This window comes from Lipophrys pholis (genome assembly GCF_963383615.2).
Source record: "Lipophrys pholis genome assembly, chromosome: 1".
NCBI classification, from domain to species: Eukaryota; Metazoa; Chordata; class Actinopteri; order Blenniiformes; family Blenniidae; genus Lipophrys; species Lipophrys pholis.
In genome coordinates, this window is record NC_137635.1 from 13,687,898 (window position 1) to 13,704,369 (window position 16,472).

The following is a 16,472-nucleotide window of genomic DNA, read 5'->3' on the forward strand; positions in this document are numbered from 1 at the left end:
GCATTAATTAAAACATTTAAAAAGCTGCAAAGGATCGGAAAGTTTACGTGCCTAGTTTATATTAACATTCAAAACAATTTTTAAAAAGAACAAACCTTCAGGAGAGCTCCGTTAGATAATTGCTCCGAGCGGCGGGCAGAAGCTCCAACAGGCCGCAGGCGGGTGGTTACAAGCGGCTGGCTGAATCCGGAGCGGGCTTAAAGTTGTTCAATAAACTTAAAAACTTTAAAACTGTCACAATTTTTCTCACGGGCAGAATCTTTTCCTAAGTTTAACCTACAAACTGACGGTCTTCTCCTGCAAGGTTGTCGTCTTCTTCTTGTTTTAATTAAAAGCGGGTCGCGTTTTTATAGCAGCGCCACCACGCGGCCAAATTCCTGAACTGCACGCAGAGATTGTAATAGACAAATTCACAACTTCATTAAAAACTTTTGCAATCTCCATTTAAACCTTTTAAAATTAATATGCATTGAGTCTTCAAGATAGACACCACTGCTTATTAACTCAATAAAATGTTTATTTATGCATTAAATTTCAGTGAAAGCCACTACAGCCAGGCTGCACTGATTACAAGTGTATTTTGTAAATTTAGTTTTAAAATACTTTTAATAATTACATAAAATATATCAAGCTTTTATAAATAAAAATAGACATTTAACATGTTATAGGGAAAATACACGGACACAAATACACTTTTTTTTTTACACAGTGAATATTACAAAATGAAAAATGAATACATACTATGAGATAATCCTTTCTCTGTCCAACAATGGGGAAAATTGCATTATCAAGTGGACAGTAATTAAATAGTAGAAAAATAAAACCTGTAACAACAGAAAACTTAAATAGTAAAAAGAAACAAAATGCAAATTTTGCAGGAGCCCTTTTATGGACCAAGTTATCGTTAGCTGCACTGAAACCTGAGTGAACTTCGAATTGTAGAAGTCGTGAGATTTTCTGGAAATTCAGCTGAAACTTGTTTGTTATTTTAGTTGAGAAGAAAAAACAAACAACCATCAGAGTGACTTTTATATTGTTTTATTCTTTAAACAACAAACAGATCACTTAATCTAGATTGTTTGTGTGTGTGTGTGTGTGTGTGTGTGTGTGTGTGTGTGTGTGTGTGTGTGTGTGTGTGTGTGTGTGTGTGTGTGTGTGTGTGTGTTTGTGTGTTAGAAGTAGCTCTGCAGCGGCTCTCCCAGGATGTTCTCCATCTCCTGCACCACCTTCTGGACCTGCTGCTCCACCTCCTCGCACTCATCTACAAAACAAACGCACCCCGGTCAGACCGGCACACCTTCGCCGTGTGTTCACGTCTCAACATCAGGCCAACATGGAGTGTTTCTCCAAATGTTCAGACAAAACTCCGTTTTATTATGAATCAGAGAAGATGAAGGGTCCTCACCCTCCATGAGCTCGGCCAGGAACGGGATGGTTTCTGGAAGCAGCACCACGTAGTTCTCCTTCAGTTTGGACGCCACCTCCATCAGCATCAGCAGGGATGAGAAACGCACCTGTGAAGGAAGAGTTGAATCAACCTTCGAAATGTTGGATCAAGAAATCTTCAGAAATACCACATCACCAGTTAGTTGTCTCCCCTGAACTCCCTGCGTTTGTAGCCTGTCAGTGTGGTGGTGCGTTCAGGGTCACTCACCTTGGAGTCGGGGTGTCTGGTCTTCAGCAGGATCTGATAGTTTAGGGTTTTCCACTGCGAGTCGTCAGCGAGTGCCACTGAGAACTGCCCCACGCAGGGCAACAAGTGCTGCGTCACCCTCTGCTGGTACTCCTGCTCCCCTCCTACCATGTTCTCCAACTACACAACACACACACACACACACACACACACACACACACACACACACACACACACACACACACACACACACACACACACACACACACACACACACACACACACACACACACACACACACACACACACACACACACACACACAGAGGTTAATAAGATCCCACCACTTTTCTCTTCTCGCTCTCAGCGTTTTTTCTTTGGGACCGACCTGCTGCACCAGCGGATCGAGGAGGGCGTGGCCTCGCTCGGCGCTCAGGAAGCGCTGCGTGTCGTACAGGAAGAGTTTGTGCAGACAGTCGAGGACGGAACGCAGCAGCAGGCAGGTTTTCTGCTCGCCACCGTCCGACGCGAACAGACGGTCTCCTGCCAGACCAACACCGGAGAGGATGGATATTTAGAAAAGTTACTGGGCAGGAAATGAAGTCACAGCATCAACAGATAATCTAAATTTAAACAACGATTTCAAATAAAAGCTTTACAAAGTAAAATCACACAAAATGAATATTTCAGGAGGTAAAATTAAATAAAACGGTTTGAAAAAAGCCAAATAGGGTAAAAAAAAAAAAAAAGCAACTTAAATGTAGTAAAAGACTATTATAAAGACCTTTTCAACACCAAATAGGAGCAAGAAAATTCAAGAAAACATACATTTAAAAAGCCAAATCTAAGTGATGTGACTTTTTTTCTTTTATAGTCGAAAACTAATATAAACGGAAAACTGTAAAACCCCCTTGTTCACTGGGAGCTGATCCCATACTTGTTTCATTGTACTGTGATCATGTATATATGTGAAAAAAAAAAAAAAAAAAAAAGACAAATTGAAAGAAACTAAAGTGAATCAAAATAAAATTGATAAAACTAAAGTTAAAACTCAAATGTTAAAAACAAAGAATTCTAAAGTCATAAACGACTTCACTCTGCTAAGCAATCCTAACTTAAACGTCTAAATGTTCTTGAAATGATAAAATCTAACGGCGAAAGAATAAAGCAAAACTTGAATGAATGAATTAATGTACGAACGAACGTCACCTGCGTGGGCGGAGTCGGAGCGTCGCAGCAGGTCTGAGAACGGTTTGATGAGGTTTCCCGCGAACAGCACGAAGAGTCCTTTCAGTCGCTCGGCGACTCGATCGCAGAGACGGATGAACGTCAGCAGACGCTCGTTGCTGCTCGATTTACTCCAGTCACACAGCTATAAACAAACAACCAAACAAACCAACGACTGCAGTTATTCCTCCTAAATACTCGCAGTGGAATCACCATGCTGCTCGCTCGTCGTCGCGGCGACGTTACCTTGAAGAAAAGTGGCCTGAATGTGACCTCGGACAGTTTCATCACCATGGCGACCAGACAGTCGATCACGCTGCCTTCGACCTGTGAGGTTTTCTCCAGATCTCCCTGCAGAGAGAAGAAGAAAACATCTGGAAGCTGTTTGTTTTTCTATTTGCTTGTTTGTAAATGGGCGTCGGACCTGGCAGTGTAGGGCTCTGAAGTCCAGCATCGTGAGGAAGAAGTCGGTGAGCTCTGATTGGTGGAAGCTGAGCTGCTCTTTCTCCATGTGGCTGATGTGCTCCTTCAGGATGCTCATGAGCGCCCCCAGCTGGCCCTGTGGGGAAACGAACACGTTCACGGCTTCGTCACCTGACGCTCAGGTAACTGGGTAGCTAGGGTTACCGGGGTAACCGTGGTAACCAGGGGTGTGGGCTCACCTTCTTGTCCAGCACCATGCTGCTGTAGCAGCGGCTCAGGGTGGGCAGGAGGACGCGGGGGGGCAGCTTGGTGGCCAGTGTGCTCCTGAGGGAGGCGAGGCGGAGGGAGAGCTGGGAGGAGGAGGAGGAGGAGGAGGAGGAAGAGGAGGTCTCCAAAAGCCGAGTGAGCCGACACACCTGCAGGAGCACGAGGCGGGATCATGAAGCTGAACTCACCAGCATGAACAAAACCCATTAAAAAAGAGAAGTTCTTCTTATTATTTTTAAGAAATATAATGCTTAAATTTAATTTATTGTTTGACACCATCAATCCCTTAATCCAGTACCAGAGACGTCAACCACAGAATTACCAGAGTAGCATCCAGTACCCGAGGCACTCCACAACACTGAGGCAGAAAAACTGGCGTTGACCACCAGAGGGAGTGAGTGCGCCCCAATACAACAAACTCCATCCAGTTAAACACAGGAAACTAATCTGAAACTATAGATGCCGTGTAGTACCACTGGTCGACTGAAAAATACGGTACTGGAGACAGTGAACAGGATCCTTTACCAAAGGCAACGATCAGTGCAAGAGACACAAACAGTCCAGTACCATCGGTGAAATGTAGAATATGAAACCACAGGTGTGTTACCTGTGCGGTGGTGTCCTGCAGGTAGGGGCTGATGAAGTGCGGCAGCGTCTCGGTGACACGCTGCAAGGCAGTGACGGTGCTCAGCAGGTAGATCTCATTCGCCAGCAGCTCCTTCCTCTCAGTGAGCGTGTGCAGCACCGCCGGCATCAACCTGCCGGACACGCGGAGTCGTTCAGGCGTGAAGCAACTTGCCGGAAAACTGTTATTGTTTAAGGGGTCAAACCCGGTCTGCTCACCTCGGCAGCTGCGGGATGGCGAGCGTCTTCAGCGTGCTCACCACCTCTGCGACGCACAACAGGGCGCTGCCCGTCACGTTCTTCTCCTCCTCGCTTGCCGTCACCACCTCCACACAGCGCAGCAGCACCGGCACAAACGTCTCCTTGTGGTCGCTGCCGAAACTGCGGCACAGCAGCTTGAGGCTGTAGAGCGCCGTCTGCCTGTTGATGGCCTGCTCTGCCTCCTCCGCGCTGACGTCTGTGTGACTTTTACCCACGATGCTCAGCAGGTCGTCCGTCAGCTGGAGTAGCACCGTGACCTGCGACAGGAAGTGCGGTTTATCGTACGTATGAAGGGACGTTAGCATCCAGAGCTGTGTTTGGAGAAGTATGTGTCAGTACCTGAGCTTCGTCCCACAGCGTCCTCTGCTGCAGCTTGTTGTTCAGCAGCTCCATGGCCTTCCTCCTCACGGACGGCAGCTCGTTACCCATCAGCCCCTTCATCACCGCCAGGAAGGAGTCCGCCGGCAGGAGGGCGTTCACCTGTAAGGACAGGAGTGAGCAGGATGGTGATGCATGCTGGACTGTTGAGGACCCTGTTCAGGTTGTGATCAGAGAGAGAGAGAGAGAGAGAGAGAGAGAGAGAGACACACACCTTGTCGAGCACGTCGTAGCACTTGTTGAGTAGAACTCTCCAGAACTTGGCCGTCGGTTTGTCGGCGTTCGTCTCCACACAGCGAGCAACACTTTGGATGTACTTCAGCACCTCCTCCAGGAGCCTGAAAGCAACATGAGGCGTTCAAGAACTCTGTACTCTCTCTCTCACACCCACACACAAACACACACACAGCATCACCCACTTCTGCTGCAGTGGCTGCAGAGATGCGTCGTTGTCTTCGCCGCCGTCCGCCACCTGAAAGACAGAAGAGCAGGTGAAGAGGAGGCGTACGAGGAGGTGCAGGGTTGGCTCCTCTGTACCGTCTTTACCTTTGCGATGAAGCTGGAGGAGGCGAGCAGCTCGGCCATGAAGGAGACGCAGAGGAACTTGAAGTGTCGCAGCTCTTTGCTGCTGTGAGTCTCCACATTAAAGATCAGCTCCTCCACCTCCTCCTCCTGCTCCTCGTTCTTCTTCTTGGCTCCCCGTCGGCCCACCGAGCGCTTCAATGGCGCTGCAGAGGAAGGAGACACAAAGTGGAGATATTAGAGTGCATTCATGAGCACCTCTAACCATTGGCGCGTGTGTGTGTGTGTGTGTGTGTCTCACCATTTTCTTTGTCGTCAGGAAGTTGCAGCAGGAAGTTCATCATGTGGATGAAGGAGGTCAGCTGATCATCAACCAGGAAGTGAACGCTCAGAGAGATCCAGAACTCCACATCTGTCTGCAGGGCCGCATCCTGCAACACACACACACACACACACACACACACACACACACACACACACACACACACACACACACACACACACACACACACACACACACACACACACACACACACACACACACACACACACACACACACACACACACACACACACACACACACACACACACACACACACACACACACACACACACACACACACACACACACACACACACACACACACACACACACACACACACACACACTGAGAATCGAGTAGCTACACTATATATGCACACATGGTCCACTAAAATTCCTCACCTACAAAATGTGTGAAAAATACACCTTAAACACACACCTTGTCGGAGGTGGAGGTGGGACCTGCGCACTGCGTGGCGTGCTGCTTGAATAGGAGGAGCATCAGGACCCACAGGAAGTGGGAGGGGCCCAGCGTGGTCACCAGCTGTGACAGGACAGGCAGACGGCGGTGGGCGGGCACATGAGGCAGAGCGTCCACGAACACGTGCACGATCCTCGTCACCACGGCAACCAGGTGAGTCGGCGAGCTGCCGTCGGCACACCGGTGAGCCTAAAGGAGGAGGAGTGATGAGGAGGAGTTGGTGTGTGTGTGTGTGTGTGTGTGTGTGTGTGTGTGTGTGTGTGTGCGTCCTCACCTGGATGAGAGCAGGTATGACGGTGTGCAGCGTGTTCTCGATGACCCTGAAGCTGTACGCGTCGTCCAGACGCAGCACGTTGGCTCCCATGAAGGTGAAGATGGGCATGATGTTGTGAAGAACTTTCTCCTGCAGGAGGACAATGCATAAGAGTAAATGTGAGGCGGAGGAGCTTCACCTCCTATGACATAATCACAGACACAGACAGAAAGGAGGAAGCGCAGGCTCTCACGGGGAAGATGGCAGCGACGGCGCCCAGCAGCAGCAGGGCATGATGATGCGTCTGTGGCACGTCGGAGGCTCGCACGCACTGAACCACTAACTCCACACTGAACTGCTCCTCCTCCAGGAGCTCTGAGGGAGGAGCACAGAGACAAGTTAGACCCCCTTTACACGACAACGTTTCAAATAAAAACGCCTGGTTTTGACGGACCTGCAGCCTTGGCTCCGCCCTCTGCCGTCAGTCTCTGGCAGATGTTGAGCAGGCAGCTGAGCAGCAGCTGTTTGGTGTACTCCATGTTGGTGTGATCTTCAGGGCACGGCTCCTGACTCCTGCACAACAAACAAACAAACTAATAAGTAAACACCAGCCGTGCCAGAGCGCTGTGATTGGCTGGTATCAACGTTACCTGGCCAGCAGGGAGAACAGGACGGGCACCAGCGTCTGAACTCTCTTCAGTTTCTTCTTGAACTGCAGCAGCTCCAGGATCAGAGTGACCCTCTGCCAGGAGACATCTGGACAATCGCCATCGCTCTCCTGAGGCTTCCTAAGTTGAGATAGGAGCAGGTGAGGGTCGTGTTCCCACCGTGGTGGTGGTGATCATAGCCGCATAGGCTGTAAATACCTCTGAGCCATCTTGCTCCTGCGGGTCTGCTGCACTGTCACGATGACCTTCGGTTTCTCTGGAGGAGCCAGCTCATTGGCCACCAGCTGACCGTCAACAGAGATCTGACAACGACCGATGTTCCACAGAGTCACAACCAAATCAAAGCTGTGGATCCACTTTATACTTTTTCCAAATCTAGTTTATACAAGGTCCAACTTCAGGTTGAAGCGGTTCTAACTGTGTGATTCTGCTGGTTCTGACCCGTTTGAAGACGCTGCTGATCATGTTGGCCACCAGGGGAATCCTGCTCTCCACCAGCAGGTCAAACATGACCGACAGCAGCTTCTGCTGCACCTTCCCGTCTGCGAGGGCTGAAAAAAACGGTTTGGTGACCTGGAGACAGGATGACATGTCAGAGACCAGTTGACCTCTCTGCGTTCGTCTCTGTGCGTCAGCGCGGTCCTGACCTGCTCCAGAGCGACGACCTGACCGCTGTGGACGTCAGGGTGATGCCGAGTCGACGCCTTCAGCGCTCTGACGAACAGATCCAGACATTTCTGGTCCTGGACCAGCAGGGGTGCTGACAACTCATTGAACTTCTCCAGGATGAGCTGCATGAGCTCGGCCTCACTTCGCAGTGGCGCCGGGGTGTCGGGACCGCTCTGCTCTAGCAGCCGGTCCAGGACAGGAAGCAGGGCGGCGAGGACAGACTGAGAGGAGGAGGAGTGAGCAGACGTGAGCACCTGGATGCCGCACAGTAACTCGTCACCAAGCGGTTGTACTCACCTCTCCGTTGACCTGGCTCAGCACGGTGAGCAGGGCGGCGGCACTGTACGACGGACAGCAGGACGCCTGAACACATTGCAGCAACAGTTCCATCGCCGCCTGCAGCTTCTTCTTTTTCCCAGACGCACACTCCTCATGCAGCACGCCCAGAGCCTGAGGGTCACACACACACAGTTACCATGGAGACCAGAGGCACCGCGGGGGTCCCGTCAGTCCACAAAGGTCTACGGACTCACCGTGCTCACATACGACGGGTCCGCCTCGATCTCCTCCGAAGTCTTCAGGAGCCGCTCTGTGATTGGCTGGAAAGGAGAGCTGTTGGCTGCTGACAGACTCTTCAGGGCACTAAGCCCCGCCTTCCGAACCTCACGAACTGGAGAGCTGAGACAACACAACAAGGACGGGACCACTGAGACACACACACACACACACACACACACACACACACACACACACACACACACACACACACACACACACACACACACACACACACACACACACACACACACACACACACACACACACACACACACACACACACACACAGAAAGTGAATACATTAACTTATTGCTTGACTTGTACAAACTTTTTATCGTCTTGTTTTTTGTTTTCTTACCTGGCGACTCGGCTCCGGCCAGCTTGGCCAGCGTGGCGTCCGATTGGACGCTCAGCAGCGCCCGGCCAACGTACAGCGCCTGGGTCTGCAGGACCACGCCCACCTTCACATCCAGCTGGTCTCCGTGGTTACCACCGTATCCCCAGAGCAGGCACAGGAACCTGAAGAGGTGCACCGGCTCACCAAGGTGGACCTGCAGGAAACAATTCACGTTCATGTTTAATAGCTTTCACGTGTGCATGTGGCTACCGTACACTTCCAGAACAAAGAGACGTTTTATAAAGACTGCATGCGTGCGCGCGTGTGTGTGCATGCAGTGGAGTGGAGCGGTCTGAAGGATTTCTCTCTTCTCGCTAGTTATTTAGTTTGTTTAGAAGTGCATCATCATGACCTTGATGAGCAGCTTCAGCAGCTCCCTGAAGCTGCCGACTGTCGCTCCGTCTGCACAGAGGCTGATGAGGAGGCTGAAGAGGTGACAATTCAGCCCGAGGTAACAGCACGTGTTACTGTCCAGACTCTCGGGGTTCCACCACACCTCACCTGCGAACACAAGCACACACACATATGAATCTTTACCCCATGAGGTCAAAAGAAGTCATTTTAAAGTTAATTTCACATTTTTTGTGTGAATAAATCAAGTAAAACAGGAAATCTGAGGAGGCACTGTGACTGTGAGAACTGACTACTTGTACTAAGTCGAGCTGTAAAAAACTAATCTTTTAATGAGCCGAACCATAAGAGCCAATTCTTTTTATTGAGCCGAGCTGCAAAAAATAATTTCTTTTTTCATTGGGCAGAGCTTTAAGAACTTATTCGCCTGAAACAGATATAATTCACTGTAGAGTACTAAGGAGTACAAATGAAGAGAAACCTTCAGTTTTGCATTACAGAATGAAGGAGGACAGAAGATCAAACTTCTTAGGCCCCTGCATACTCCCATAAGAACCTATGTGAACAAGAGGAAAAGTTGGGCTGTGACGTCAGCCAGCTGCCGAAAAAAAAAGCGGCAGAACTGTTCATACCCCGTGAAGAAGCTGTCCAACTCGTAGGCCACGCCCCCTCATAGCAGGCACACCACTGTGAAGCAGCGTTTTAACTTTTCAACAGCACAACTTATTTCTCACTTCCAATGTTTTCAGAAATACATTTTGCTGAACTGTTTCAGTAACAAAAGAGAAAGTCTGTGTCTGAGCCACCACGTTGGTCTGGTTTTAACGGCAGGAGCTGAGTGATGCGTTCAGGTGCATCGCGTAAGCCCCCCCCCCCCCCTTACGCGAGCTGGGGGAGCTGGGGGACTCATACAGTAGCGATGTTACAAGCTAAATCTGATCAAAATATGACTGATAGCAATTAGCGATCTGGAACAGCAGTGCGGCACCGACATAGTTCGGCCAGGACGGTTGGCACAGCTGAAGAAAATGACATCATTTTGTTTGGCAGGACCCGGCAGTGCCAAACTTTCTTCTTGTTCTTATGGAGAATGAATCATCCTTTCTAGTGGTCCGGGGAGTCAAATATGAAGAAGCCATGAGTCAAACTAGATGGGACACACTATCTGTGTGTTAGGCGGCCATCTTTGATGTGGTTCACCTTTGAAGGAGGCGTCGTGACACTTGAGGGAGGAGATGAAGTCTCTGAGCAGACACGTCAGGATGAGGAGATACTCTCTGTCAGAGCGCTCACCCAGCTGCTCACATCTGCGCAGGTAGAGCGTCAGGGCCTCGGAGAAGGAGGCGGCGCCTACGTCGTCCTGATGAGACACACGGAGAACTAAGCTGACGACGACACCGACACACTCTGATAATGTGTGTGTGTGTGTGTGTGCGGACAGAAGACTCACCCAAGCTTCTCCTCCGTTTTGGTTGGCCTTGCTGAGCTCCTGCAGGAGGCGCTCCAGCATAGCAATGACCCTCTGAGCGGTGAGCAGATGCTGCGTCTCGCTCAGCTTGCTCATCCCGAGCAGCAGGACACGGCTCAGCAGGACGAAGGACGCCCGCGACCGGAGGCCGGCGCCACTTTGCTGCTCCACCAGCAGAGTGAGTCTGTCCAGCTGAGCGGGAAGAAGACATACGTCAGCAACCTGATGTCCTACAGCGGGGGTCGGCAACCTTCAACACTCAAAAGAGCCATTTGGACAAGTTTCCCCCAAAAATAAAATGAATTTGAAAAAAACCATAAAATCACTATGTGTGAGTGAAACGCGCAAACATTTTTCAAGCAGTTCAGATAGTCCAGTTAATATACAATTAGTTAAAAATGATTCTAAAATCAGTCTGAAAATCCACTGAAATCCTAAACATTTGTTTTTATCTTTCATCGTGAAACTCACAGCGTCCCGCTTGCAGAAGTGCTCCATGTTGCTCAGGTTCCTGGTTACCGTGGAGACGAGACGTTCGTTGGCCAAACGTACGAAGTCGGGCTCGGCGCTCCTGAGGATCACCTCGTCGAGCTCTGTGGAATCACGACACGTTCACACCCTGAGCCACACGGCTTTCAATGTGAGGGGTCGGCAGAGGTCAGCGGGTCACCTTTGGCCCAGTCCAGGGTGAGCGGGTGTCGGGCGATGAAGGGCGAGTGAGCGACACAACGGGCGACGTCAGCCCGGCTCGAGGTGACCACCAGGAACGGCAGCAGCTTCCAGCTCGTCTTCTGCTCCTGCTCGCTGTCGCCACCTTTTCCTAGCCGGGGGTCAGACAGTAAACGCACCGCCTCCATGAGCACGGGCAGCCTGCGGGGGGGAGGGGGGCACAGAGCTCAGTTACCGCAGGTAGATGAACGCATTGTGCACAGACAGCGTGGAGATCACTGACCAGCGTTCCGACAATGAAGAGTCCGCTTTGTGCACGAGGGTCAGCAAACACATCACGGTGTGTTCATGATCCAAAACGTCCAACAGAGCCTGAAAAACCAAAACAAACATGAAAGTTAACACAAAATCATGGGACGTCTGCGTGAACCAAAGACTCCGCCCACTTCACCTCAGACCACACACTGACCTCCAGCACTTTGAGGGCGACAACGACGACCTCCGGCACGTCGTCGTTCAAACGCTCCGTCACGGCGTCTTTCAGGAAGGTTTCATCCAAACTTTGCTGCTCAGAACAAACAAAACACACAAAAAAATGCTTATTTACTCTCATTTAACTTGTTTTTTCAGGATATGTGAAGAAACAGGAAGTGAAACCTGTGTGGAGGTGACGACGTTCAGCAGATGCTCCACGGCGGAGACTCGGACTGAGGGCTGCGGGTGTTTCAGGCTGAGCAGCAGTGACGTGTCCGAGTCGCCTAAAATCTAGAGAGCGGCACACAGACCACGTCACACCGGACCTGCACAGAAGTATTTGCACTTTAACGAGTATTCTACCTGGTATTTTCCGCTGCACACAGACAGAGACAGGAAGCGGTGGAAGAGACGCTTCTGCTGCGCGCTGCTGATGTCGCTCACGTGACCAGAGAGGACGTCGTCCAGAGCGCCACCGCACCTGCAGGAGCCACAAGTCAGCGGAGGTCCCTTAAAAAACCAGGTTGGGGGTGGGGGTGGGGGGGGGGGGGCTTACATACCTGGACTCCACCAGGTGGACTAATGGCAGCAAGCGCTGGTCCAACGTCGACACGTCTTCATTCGAACGTTCAGTCTGACTCAGATACTCGTCCAGCATCAACCTGCAGGACAAACGCAGGAAACTCCAAGTCCTGAAATGTTCCTGTAACCCAGGCCTGTCAAACATGAGGCCCGTGGGCCAAAGCCGGCCTGGAAGAGGCTCCAATCAGCAAACCACCAAGCAAAATGTAAAAATTAAGGAGAATGCATTGATTTCTAAAGAGTTTCTTGAGAGTAGTGGACAGAACACAACACTGAGATGTCAGTTGAGATGTCAGTCACGCCAGGTAAGATATGAAGCTCAAAGCCTCAAAGCCTTGCTATCAGTGTGAGTTTGTAAAAACACCCATAATGCAACAGCTATAAAAGTTTTATGGACATTTCACTGTATATTGCACCAGAAAGTTTCATTAAAGTTGGTTTTATGTTGAAACTGTCATCATTTTCTGTAGGAAGTGTTGAATGTTCATGACTTCACGTCATGAGACATGCCTCAGAATAGTCCTTTAAAACTCTTCTTCAAACAGTTCAAAACCTCATCTAAACTTCTCATTAAAAGACTTTTAAAACGTGACTCTCGTCGGCCCCGCACAGCTGGAGACGAGGACCTCGAGGTTTGAACTCTGATGCTTACCGGGCCACGGTCCGGTCCAGGCCTTTGGTCAGAGGGACGGATTTCAGGATGGATTCCAGCACACGGAGCTCGTCTTTCTCCGACTCACCTGTGATCGAGAGCAGGAGGTCAAGTCTGATCCTGAACACATCAGAAGTTTAAGATCTGGATGTTCTGGATCTCACCTGAGTCCTCCTGGTACACGCTGTGGATCAGGTACGGCAGCAGGTATCGCAGCAGAGGACTGACATCATGAAGAGCCGCCATCGCCTGCAGCGTGGAGACCAGTGCCGGCATCGAGCTCAGATGGCCAAAAGCTCTGGAACAAAAACAGACAGTGAGACGACGTCCGGCTACAGGTCTGTCTACCCCAACGGTCCGGTCCTACCTGGATCCAGCAGCGCCCTCCTTCTGGTTCTGCAGCAGCACTATCAGGCAGCCCAGACCCTCCTTGGCCAGAATGGGTTCTTTGATCAGAGACTTGCTAATGTGAACAGCAAGACTGTCCACCAGACTCGCCTCCATCACCACCTTCACCGCCAGCTGGCACACGATCATGTAGGTGGCAGCTTTGTAGTCCGACAGCGAGGACTTCAGACCCTGAAGAGAGAACGACAGTCACCTCAGAGTGAGCAGATACCGCCCAGGAGTCTGTAAGGCCAACGTTCTCAATCAAGACGAACATTCAAAGCAACAATTTTGTGAGAAAGCCAAGACTCCTCAGAGTGCAGACCAGGGGTGTCCAACACATTTTAGTTCAGCGGCCACAGACAGCACAATTTTATCTTGAGTGGACCGGACGCGTGAGAAAGTGGCATAATATCCTTTAAATTCAAACGGAAGTTTTTCTTTGTTGTGTTGATGAGTACAAATGATAAAAATGTAAAAATTTTCACAAACCCAAACGATTACTATGACAAATCACTACAATTTCAATAATTACAATTGTGTTGCTACTCTTTAGAATTGTTTTCTTCTCCTTCAAATCCATGTTTTCTTTGAAATATTTTACCATTTGCTTGATGGTGTGGCAGGATTGCAGCATCTTGTGAGTTGGTTTGACACTAATGGTTAAGACCAACAGCTTCCATATTAGTAGAGAAGAACGATTCAGGGTCAAGAGAAGCTAAAGACATCAAGTCGGGGCAAATGTGTTGATCGCCTAAAATTCTGGAGCTTCATGAGTTTAGTACTAGAATGAGGTCCAGGTTCCTTTTGTGCCAACAGGCAGACGTGATTCACCAAGAAGAGAACACGCCGATTTATTTTAAAATCACTCAGACTCACACCAAACGTTTCTTACCTTCTGGACGTAAGGCAACAGTTTGGAGATGATGGTGTTGGACACTTTGCCCACTGCGTCCAGAGCGGTGACGATGGTGGAGGCGTAGAATGAGAAGATCACTCGGAGCTGGGAGTAGCTTTCAGAGTGTCCTGAGTATGCCTGAGAAAAAAGGAGAAGCAGAAGAAGAAAGAGGTCAAGGGAGCTCGCCACCTGACATTTGTTGAGGAGCTCCTCAGGGATCTCCTGCAGGCCCCCTGCTCTTCGGTGAAGCCGTTACCTGGATGGATCTGGTCACCATGGTGCAGATGAAGTCCATGAAGCTCAGGTCTGAGTAGCAGTGTGTGATCAGAGTTCCTCTGGAGAGCGGCACGCCGGGTTTCTGAGCAACAAAATCACATCGGGGAGATTAGTCAGTCATCGTGAGTCCAAAACCCGAAAGACCCGAACCCGGTGCGGACGCAGACCTGCAGGCAGTGCAGCCAGTTCCAGCGGCTGGTGGGGTCTTGGATCTTCAGGAGTTGGACCACTCTGACGAACACGTTGGTGTCGTGGTACGGCAGCACGCAGGCTAGCAGGCTGTCTGTGTTATACAAGTGGACGTGGAAGCTGCAAAGCACACACACACTTCAGAAGTTACACGCCTGCATGACGCTGCTGTGAGGGTCAGGTGGGTTCGGGGTGTGTGGCAGCGTACCGGTGGACCAACCACTCCATGCACTTCTGAGCCGGCTTGAGGAGGAAGTACGGCGTGAGACGGGTGAGGAAGAGCGAGATGTCAGCGTCCAGCTTCTCGTTGACCTCTTTGGATTGAACGCTGCGCTCCAGAGTGAGAGATGCCCGACTGAAGAGTGTGTTCTGGAACTCCAGGAAGGCCGGTTCGATTCCCAGCAGCTCCTCCAGCCCCGTGCAGCCTGTTGGGGGGGGGGGGGGGGTGTAAAAGAAGGTGAGAGGGCAGGGCAGACTCACCATCCAAGAATAAACACAGAACAGAAAACTGTCCAAAACATTTGACTAAATAGTAATTTACAGAAAAAACTACAGAGAGTATTGAAGACCGGGCTCAGGGGTCTAACAGGTTCTGCACCAATTTAGCACTACAGACCGGGCTAAACAGATATGAGGGGGCGGGGCTAACCAAGGGCATGGAAGGTGCTCCTGTCCATGGTGGCAGCATCTTTGGGGTCGAAGAGCAGCGAGGCGACCTCATGGCGGGAGAACAGAGCCCGGTCGGTCTGGGGGAGTGCGAGTTTCTTCAGCTGGTGAGCCAGAGAAGTCATGATTGCGCCTGTGAAGGAAACAAATTACAAACTGCTCCTGCAACACAAAGAACAGGAATGAAAATATTAGAGATCAATGATCCAAAGTGATCCAAAATGTTTGTTATCGCCTTCCTCTGGAGAGAAACCTTTTAACATGACGTTTTTGGATGGAGTGTTATCTAGTTGCAGATCAGAGAGCTGAATGTCATGTTTTAAGAAATAATCATGATAATAGGTGGAAAAGAAATGCAAATTAAAATGCTTATTGTCAAATAACACCTTATAGAAAGTAAAAGATATGTTACTTTAAACTCCTCACAGTCTCTCTGCTATGTACAAATGTTTAAAGAGGCATTATTATGGTTTCACTAAATTCTATTTGATTTGAAAAGATGTACCATTTAATTGTAAATGTTTATAGTTACTTGTCACTATTGTTTCCTGAATTTACCTGATTATGTGTCGACGTTCCCTACATATAGTTTTAAGAACACATTGTAGCACCGAATTCTGCATCTGAACATTTTAAAATCATAATTAACATGTCTGAACAATGTCAGTTTACCATTGAGAAAATCTCAAATCGGCACTGAAGTTCTTCAACGTGAGAGGTTTGCAAAAGAATTTGTGAAATTGAAGATATTAAACTGTGTTTCTGTTAAGTGACACAACCAGCTAAACGGGTTAGTTGTATTAACGCTATAATGACACATTAGCGAGCTGTAACGTGTCCGGAGAAAAAAGCGCAGAGATTCTAAAACATCTTTCGGTATTCGAAATGTTTGTTACATCATTAAAAGTGAAAACAAACTCACCTGATACACACGCTTAAACATCCAAAAAAGACCACACACAGGCACGTGTTCTACACAGTTACCCAAAAGACTACATCCGGGTCAAGCGGGTGACGTCAGCTGTCCCCGCCCCTTTCTCTCCCAGCGGAACATAATCTACTTAATTTCTTTATCCCGCGTTTCATTTTCTTTTATATTTAAATGAAAAATGTTTTCTGATTTTCTTTAGATGGAATAATTTAAGATAGCTATTTTCATACTTAATTATTTATCATT

The 16,472-nt window shown here is 49.3% G+C and overlaps 1 protein-coding gene across 1 annotated transcript; it reads right to left on the reverse strand.

Annotated features, from left to right (window-relative positions):
- Positions 1–1,047: 1,047 nt before the first annotated feature.
- On the reverse strand, positions 1,048–16,274 carry heatr1 (HEAT repeat containing 1). The gene is made up of 45 exons (XM_080485062.1): positions 16,218–16,274; positions 15,279–15,457; positions 14,838–15,054; positions 14,608–14,749; positions 14,421–14,522; positions 14,162–14,302; positions 13,247–13,458; positions 13,044–13,177; positions 12,880–12,967; positions 12,206–12,307; positions 12,009–12,126; positions 11,829–11,936; positions 11,641–11,736; positions 11,455–11,543; positions 11,173–11,372; positions 10,974–11,095; positions 10,485–10,694; positions 10,235–10,394; positions 9,036–9,184; positions 8,645–8,837; positions 8,262–8,434; positions 8,026–8,178; positions 7,707–7,949; positions 7,501–7,632; positions 7,258–7,361; positions 7,042–7,179; positions 6,846–6,964; positions 6,645–6,766; positions 6,413–6,541; positions 6,097–6,327; positions 5,636–5,765; positions 5,359–5,540; positions 5,232–5,284; positions 5,027–5,150; positions 4,774–4,914; positions 4,393–4,691; positions 4,157–4,307; positions 3,522–3,698; positions 3,284–3,418; positions 3,106–3,210; positions 2,842–3,004; positions 2,021–2,175; positions 1,655–1,813; positions 1,406–1,514; positions 1,048–1,261 (listed from the first exon to the last, which is right to left on the reverse strand). Exons 2-45 carry the CDS (start codon positions 15,418–15,420, stop codon positions 1,173–1,175), a joined length of 6,441 nt encoding a protein of 2,146 aa, XP_080341188.1. The 5' UTR covers positions 15,421–15,457; positions 16,218–16,274; the 3' UTR covers positions 1,048–1,172.
- Between the last annotated feature and the right edge of the window lie 198 nt (positions 16,275–16,472).